This window comes from Micropterus dolomieu, linkage group LG16, assembly GCF_021292245.1.
Source record: "Micropterus dolomieu isolate WLL.071019.BEF.003 ecotype Adirondacks linkage group LG16, ASM2129224v1, whole genome shotgun sequence".
In the NCBI taxonomy this organism is placed as follows: domain Eukaryota; kingdom Metazoa; phylum Chordata; class Actinopteri; order Centrarchiformes; family Centrarchidae; genus Micropterus; species Micropterus dolomieu.
Window position 1 is genome coordinate 20560456 of NC_060165.1, and position 8558 is coordinate 20569013.

General features: G+C 35.3%; 1 protein-coding gene across 1 annotated transcript in view; it reads left to right on the forward strand.

Moving 5' to 3' along the window:
* The window catches only part of rassf3 (Ras association domain family member 3), an 87216-nt gene extending 83590 nt beyond the window's left edge, over positions 1–3626 (forward strand). Inside the window, exons 6-7 of the mRNA XM_046072671.1 lie at positions 1033–1148; positions 2039–3626. Coding sequence (XP_045928627.1) covers positions 1033–1148; positions 2039–2188 — 266 coding nt within the window. The 3' untranslated portion in view covers positions 2189–3626. The remainder of the gene's footprint in view (positions 1–1032; positions 1149–2038) is intronic.
* The last annotated feature ends 4932 nt before the right edge of the window (positions 3627–8558 follow it).

Below are 8558 nucleotides of genomic sequence, written 5' to 3' on the forward strand. Positions count from 1 at the left end.
TGAATTTATTGAATTTGTTTCTAGGTCCTGTTTGATGTCTGTTAAGCATTTTGCCCCAAACTTTTATAGAGATTCTGGGTGTTTTTTTTCGCCACTTCGAAGTGTGTGAGTTACTGCTGCGATATATAAGCTCCTGGTCTGGCCTGCTCGTAAAAGACAGTGTCTAGACACAAGTCTGACAACAGATTTACTGTATGTAGATTTCATATGTACATGAGCTCATATATAAACTTTACAGACAACGGCTTTATTCTTTATTATTATACAGCGGTGAACAAAGTATTCAGATCCTTTACTTAAGTAAAAGTACTAATACCACACTGTAGATGAACTCTGTTAAAAGTAAAAGTAAATGTACTTAGAGTATTAAAATTAATTTACTAAGTGCAGAAAAGTATCACCAAAAAATGGCAATTAATTTTCTGTCAACTGACTAAACGTTTCAGCTGCACTTGTATAAACTTTTGGGAAGTTTAATTTATAGCAAAACATATTTTATAAACTCTTCATATGTTTTGTGTGTAAAAAGCTTAATTTAGTAGTTGGATAAATGTAGTGAAGTAAAAAGTACAATATCTCCCTCTGAGATGTAGTGGAGTAGAAGTAGAAAGAGGCATGAAAAGAAAATACTCAACTAAAGTACATGTACCTCAAACACTTAATACTTAAGTACAGTAATTAAATAAAAATACTTCCACCACTGGGCTCTGATACTTTGTTCACTGTAACGCCAGTTGAGTCTAACAACCTGGATCTCACTCTCTGTTTTTGTAAATTACTGTGGTCGTTAATGTGCCGCACCCATCCTTTCATCCTCCACAATCCCTGTTTATATGTACACACACACACACACACACACACACACACACACACACACACACACACACACACACACACACACACACACACACACACACACACACACACAACCACACAGCGAGCAAAATTTAACTGCAGCGACCGCATATACGTGGTTTAAAGGAACGTACGTACTGCACTGACTAAATTAATGTGTGTGTGTGTGTCCTGCAGTATATGTGTGTAAGCTGGCGGATGGCGAGCAGCCGTTGTTTCTTCGTCTGGTGGCGGGACCCGACAGCGACACGCTCAGCTTCGTACTGAGAGAGCAACAGACTGGAGAAGTCATGGTAACGCCACACTTTACTCTGCCTTTTTCTCTCTCTCTTTGTCCTTTGAAATGCAATTTACAGTTTAAATATTTATTCCTGTTAGTCACTCTTTCTTCTCCGCATCGTCGTCTTCCTTCCTTTTCTTCTCATTCTTCCCCTCCACTACTTACAGTCTCTTCCCCAGGCTTTTTTTCCCCCTCTCTCATTCTTTCTTTCTACTCTTTTCTCCTTTTCTTTCTTCCTTCTTTTACTCTTTATGTGGAAGCCCATTTCCTCTAGGAAAAAACAGCTGAAAGGTTAGTCATGATAAAATAAAAATGCTCATGATAAGTCAAAACTTTAAAGTAAAGTTAAAAAATTACCATAAGCATTTTTATGTCTACAATGAAACTTTCCACGTTTTATCTTTCACTAGTAGAAATGGTCTTCCATATCTCTTTGCACCCATCCTTGGCTCAACTTAATTTTCTGTGAAGATTTCTACTCATATTCTTCCCTTTTCAGTTAATCTTCCACAAAACCTTGTCTTCTTCTAACTTTTCTTTCTTTTCCATTCCATCTTTTCTTTTATCCACTGCTTTATCCACGCTCTTACTTTTTGATATCCCTCTCTTCTTCCCATTTCCTTCTTTCCTTGTCCTTCTTCCTCCAGCGTTTTCCTCGTTACTTAACAACATCAACACCTTAAATATTTTATAATTACCACCATAATAATTCTCATTATCATCATTTAGAAAAAATAAATAATAAAAAGACGGAAAGTCCACGTCCATAAGCATAAAAGACGGAAGGACCGCACCTACTATACAATCAAGCAGCAATAACTTGATCATCTAAAAGAAACAAACAAGACACTGTAAAAAAAATCTGCTTTGTAAATAAAGTTTGGTGCTTGCTCCTCTTTTCAGTGGGATGCATTTTCCATCCCTGAGCTGTGTAACTTCCTGCGTATCCTCGACAAGGAGGAGGATGAGCAGAAGGTGGCGGTGATTCGCCGCTACGAGGCCTACCGGCAGAGACTGCAGGAGGCCCTGAGGGAGGTCAGAGGGCCTTCTTAGAGGACTGAACTCCATAAAACAGGACTACTGCCCCCCAGAGGAACGGAGGAGGTGATTTATTTTTTTTTAACCTCCTCAGAGGAGATAATTGTGTAAATTCTGATGGAGAGAGAGGGATGTGAGAAGAGAGGATCCAGCACCTGGAAGAAGGGATGATACAGACAGAAAGAGGGATGATATAAAGAGGACTGGACATAAACTGAGAGACAGCAAGCAAAGGACAAGTGAATAAGCGGATGAACGGACAAAATTTGGACGGACGCAGCTGGAGTTTGATTCAGCCTGGATTAAAGATGTCAAACTTCTGCCTGCAGTCTGCCTCCTCACACCAAAGATTCACTCTACTGTGCCATATTCATTCATCCCCTCGCCCTCTCTCGGTCCATCCCTCTCTTCTTCTTCTCTCACTCTGTCCTGCTGTCACATAATTTATGCAGTTTATCCGATTCCTCTTCGTTTCCCTTTTTTTTTTATCCTTTTAAACTTGTGAAAGACTCAAGGCCATATGTTGAGTTAGAGTTTTATTTAATTTGTTTGTTTCAAGGACTGTAAATATTTTTTTTTTCTTAATTTATATGGGTGAAGCTTTTTATCTTTTTATTTTGTTGTTGTTTTTTAAGCAAAAAAAGTCTTATTTTAGTTTATCCTACAAAGGCAGAGCACCGATCTGATGTTTACACAGACACGGAGAATAGTTTATCCAAACTAGAGGTTAAATACTCAGACATCATGAGCATCAGACACCACTGGATGTAGATCAAAAACCATCCCTCAAGCTGTGGCTATATATAGATGATGGAAATACAAGAAAATTTGAAAAAATCCTGGAATTAAAGAAGTCTTGACCATCGTTGCGTTTAGCTTGAATCACCCTGAAAGTTGAGAAATATTTCTGAGATGACAAAAGGAACAAGGTGGCTGGATGAAGGTATGGAGTCTCAGGTGTGCCAAAGACTATACTGTAAAACTACATTATAAAAGCTAAAAAGATTTCTTTTTTAAGTTTTACTTACTTTTTATTGCTTTTAATATAACATAAAGATTGCAAAATGAACAATAAAATAACAGAACAGACTATGTCCCCTGGGGCAACACGTAAAAAGCCCTTAAACATTTTGATATTTCATTCATAAATAATTTGTCTCCTGCTGTAACAGTTAATTTTTATTTAGTGAGGAGACGGAAAAACTAAAAATACCAGTTTATACGGCTCATTTAAAATTGATTCACCAATTCCATTAAAAACAAAACAAATGTGTTAATTGGCAAATGCAATGTTAAATCATTAACTCTAATTTCCATAATTTTCCTGCTTTCGACTTCTTTTACGAATACAATGTAGAAGTGAGATTTAAAGAAAATATCTTTATTTATTAACATTCGACTTTCTGTTTTTAATGCATAATTTTATTACAAATTTTATTATTTTTTAAGAAATAATAATAATAATAATAATAATAATAATAATAATAATAATAATATATTATTATTATTATTATTATTATTATTATTATTATTATTATTATTATTATTAGCACACTTCAGACTCCATAGTAGGTTGGCACAGAACTGAATGTTGTAGACGAAGGTGCAGTGATATGAAAACAGATGTATTTCAGATTTAATGTGACTGAAAACAGACAGACATAACACATAATCAAAGAGGAAAGGTTTCTATTGAAAGACTAAAATAATAGAGTGAAATAGAGGCGTGTGAGCACGGGAAGAAATTCTGTTCTTGTTGTGAAGACAAGTAAGAATGATTGAGACAAACTGGTTGGATTTAAAGCCTTTGTTTGCATTTTCACTCCACCAGCTGAGTTCGATGCAACATGACCTGGAGAGACTGACGTAGTTTGGATAGACGTGACCCCTGACCTTTGACCCGGCATGTTTAGAGCAGGGAGGATTGAGATTTGAGTGGTTTCTGTAAGTTGACTGAGAAGTTCAGAGGAAGTATTAGATAAAAATTAAATGTTGGGAAGGAAGAAAAACATAGAAGATAAGTTTTTTTTTTGGTTTTTAAAAGGCCAGAGGAGCAGTAAAGCAGTGTGACCATAACCTGGAGGACAATGACGGGATTTTCCTCAAACCACCTGCTTGTTCACTCTGTGCATTTATGAAAGCTCCTGTAGTCCACAGCTGAGAGAAAAGGAGGTCTGCAAGTGCTGATAGCTGCAGAAAACAGCGGAGGAAAAACGGCTGCATTGTGCAGCTCTCCGGCCTGTATGTCTGTCGGCAGGCGTTCATTTTAAAAAACTGTGTTTATGTGCTCTTATCTCAAGTTTAAAAGCGCAGCCTTGTCTCCTCCTTGTCTTTTATTCCTGGTGGATAAAAAGGAAAAATATTAGAGGGAAACAAGGAAAGACCGAAAGGATGGTAGTACAGAGAAGAGAATAAAATAAAGGACGGAAAGACAGAAAATTTAAGAAAGCTATGCATTACGAAGTGTAAACGAAGGTTAGAAAAAGGCGAGTTTTGTGCAGTTGGGGTGCATGAAAGGCTGTTGGTGGTTTTACAGGTAAATAGCTGCCTTTAAATATGCAATGTCTTCTTTAAGTATATTTAATTGATCATTTATGGCTTAGAGACCAAAAATGCTTGTTTTCTATATAGTTCTTTTTGTTTTGCTTTTTGAATTAGCAGTTAGTCAGAAACAACAAACAAGTAAAGATAAATCACAAGACAATCATTTGGACAACCAAAACTTTAATTCAGACTATTAAAATGTATCGTTAGTCATTAAAAATATGTATTGTTTGAGCTGCAGGTACTGAATGAAGTCAAACTGACGGTGCTTTTCTGTAGAAATCTGTTGTACAATACCGCCATCCAGTGGACGAATACTGCAACTATTCTCTCATATCTGTGTCAAACAAATGTATTGATTTATTTAAATGTTTTTGTTATAACCAAATATATTTTTGTGGTGTTGCCTGGAGCAAAAATATATTAGAGGCCTGTTCCCACTAGAGGGGAAAAACAAATAGTTAAGAGTTTTATTTAAAGGGGGGTTTAACCCTAGTCTATTCTACTATCAAACACTGGGTTAAATCTATGGAAGCAAAATTAAAAAGGCCATAAGGATTTGAGTCTTACAAGCAACTGAATACCTAATTGTGACATTTAAAGGGGATCCAATTTTATGTATTAAGTTCAGTTAATTCATCGTGAGTTGAAATAATAAATGGAAAATAACCCGAATGATGTTTTAGCAGAAATTAAGATGCATTATGGGAAATGAAGGATCCAGCATTTTTGGAGCTTGACCTGTATCGGGACCATTTAAAAAAAAAAAAAAAATAATAATAATAATTATTACTTTTTTATTCTGTCAGTACCCAAACTTTATGGAAGTGGCCCTGAATACTAAATGTTTAAATTTAAATACCCCTGAATGAAGAGCATTTTTAATTGGTTATTATCAGATTTAAAGTCCAGTTATAACATCAAAAAGGATAAAAAATGTAAAGTTAAAAATCAGCAAAACGTGAAATGAACAATTGGATATGGGTGGGAATTCAAACTACATAGGTATTCAGTCAATTATGAAGCTCAAACTATTCTGGCCTTTTCTTGGTTTCCGTATAATATAATTTAAAAGGATGCAAAAATCTGCATGGAAACAGTTAATGCATCCCATGTTGTTGTTTGTTTGTGTATCTGATAAACAGCTTTAGCTGGTAAAACACATCATACCAGACTAGTTGTATCAATTAATTGTTTTGGGGCACTTTAACTTTGAATTCAGGGACGACGGGTTTTTGATTTATGATTATTTTTTTCTCCTGTTTAATCTGCAAACTTCAGCCATCACACTTTATCCTAACATCTAATACACTATACTCTCATCTTGAAAGCTCTTGTTAAACTCCACTTTTTAACAAGTACAGTGTGACGGATGTTTATTTTGTTTTTTTATGCTTTTTTCTTTTTTTTTTTTTTGGTCTCAAAGAGCTTCCATATGGTTTTTGCTCTGAGTTAGCTGTAGACTGTGAAATGTTTGGTTGAATCTCGACTCTCGCATGTGTTCCTGTTCGTCTCTACATACGTGCTTACTGTACACACTACTGTGCCGTTTAAAGCATGCATAATCCTAGTTATAACAGCAGGTCAGACTGCATTTGGAAAATAATCTTTGGAGTGAATATGCTGACAAGATGGGTTAAAAACAAATTGTGCTTTTCAAATGCGGTCAGATCTGCTAATAATACAATATAAATTAGGCTTGTTGATCAATATATCTATTATGAAAAGCTTTTGGGCCAGTAGTGTTAATGAAGAGTTGATATATGATACCTGGTATGTATTCAAAGATCTTGTTTTAAGGCCGTTCAATCATAACTAGCGTCTTAGAGCGTGTAAACGATTGGCTTTAAGGTTCATTCTTGACCTTAGAAGTAGACGTTTGAAAAAGTGTTCAGATTCAGATCTGTTTTTTGACTCTTGGGGTCAGTTTTCTTCAGTTTCATGCGATCTGTGTGTCTAGTTTGAGCAGCCTGTAATGTTAAAAGCCAAAGATCTGTCTGTAGCTCTTCTGCCATTTACGGATATTATTATTATTTTACAATTATGCTGTTTTTGTTATTTGTTGTTCATCAGGTGTTTCTCGCATGATGACTTCCTCACAAGCATGTGAGCTAGAAAACACAAAGTTCACTCTGTTGCTCTGCACTTGATGGAGACAAAATGGTGGTTTTAATTTCAGACCTGAGCTGCAAAAATCCAAAATTATTGTTGTCTTTTAGAATTGGAAAAAAAGATGAATCTCAAAGATTGTTTATAACGATAAATTGACCAATTGTCGAGTCAAGATTAAAGTCAATAGAAGGCTTATTTAAGTGAAAGATTTAGCTGAATTTTGGCCTTTGAGCTCAGGTCTGAAAGCGCAGACCTCAGCAGTGCCTTTTCCAAAGTTTGACAGCAGCAGACAGAAAAACAGACCTGCAGGAGAGACTGAGGATTTCATCAACAGTTAACTGAGGCAGGTTTATTTTTGTTGGTGTCTTGTGATGTCTCTTTGAATCGTTACCAAATGTGGCCTTTCCTCTCACAAGGCGGGCTCTATCTATTAAAGGTGAAATTAAAACAAAAAGGGTTTGTGTTTGATGTGTGTTTTATCTCAGATTTTAGTTATTTAAGTAGGTTTGTTGATGTTAAATTACATAAAATTTGATTATTTTTCAAATTATTGCTTTGTCTGTTTTAGATTTATTTGACAAGAGCTGAAACAGTAGTCGATGATTGATAATTACGCGTTTAAGTCATTTTTTAAGCACAAATGCCAAAGTTCAGCGGTTCCAGCATCTCATATGAGAGTTTGCTGAGTTTTATGTCATTTTCATTAAACTGAATATTGTTAAAGAATATCAAACAAAACAAGATATTTGAAGACATAACCTTGGACTCTGGGAAATTGTGATGGGAATTTTTCAGTTGTGACATTTTATAGAAAAATTATCCATTAAGAAGTTTCAGCAGAGTAATTGATAATGAAAATATTAACAAATAGTTGCAGACATGTATTATTATAATTGAAATTCCCAAACCAACAAAAAATGCTCAGATCTAAAATATTTGGCAAAACTACAGATAAACTTGACAAATTAGTTCCGTTTATTAGTTTATCTTCTCAAAAAAGTTTTTAACACTCAAAACATGAGCTATAAAGAAATAGTTTGACATTTTGAGAAGATGACAATTTGTCGTATTTGTCTGTTCAATATGAAGCTACAGCCAGCTTCATATAAATACACCACATGTGTAACAAGATTTTTACCTCTCTATTTTCTAATACAGAGATATGAAACTGTTTAATCAGTCTTTAAAAATCCTGTGTTTGTGTGAAAAGAAATTAGCAACGCAATTGAGTCTTCTATCTCTGCCAACAGCCTGTCTTCATTTATAGGTAACGTGACAGTGTTATATATTGTGTTTAAACAGTTCAGTAATATAGTGATGTCAGTGTTTTGGCAGGTCTGGAGCAGCTCCTCCTCTTGTCCTCTATTTGACCCCATCTCAAAATAGGGGGAAACCCCCCTCCCACTGTCTCACACACCAACACTAAACTGTCCCACCTGTAAAGCTCCACGAATGAGCCTGTCAACGCTGCCTTCAAAGTAAAAGCTTAGAGCGTCTCACTTAAAGTTATCTTAATGTTTGTGGAAGAAAGTCACAAAACATAACTCCCACAGGGGCCCCGTAACGTACGGTTTGTTAATTAACTTATACTTGAGTATTTCTATTTTTACGCTACTTTATACTACTCAACTACATTTTGGAGACAAATACTCTACTTGTTACTCCACTACATTTATTTGACAGCTGTATTTATATTACAGAGATTATTAATACAAAATATATATCAACT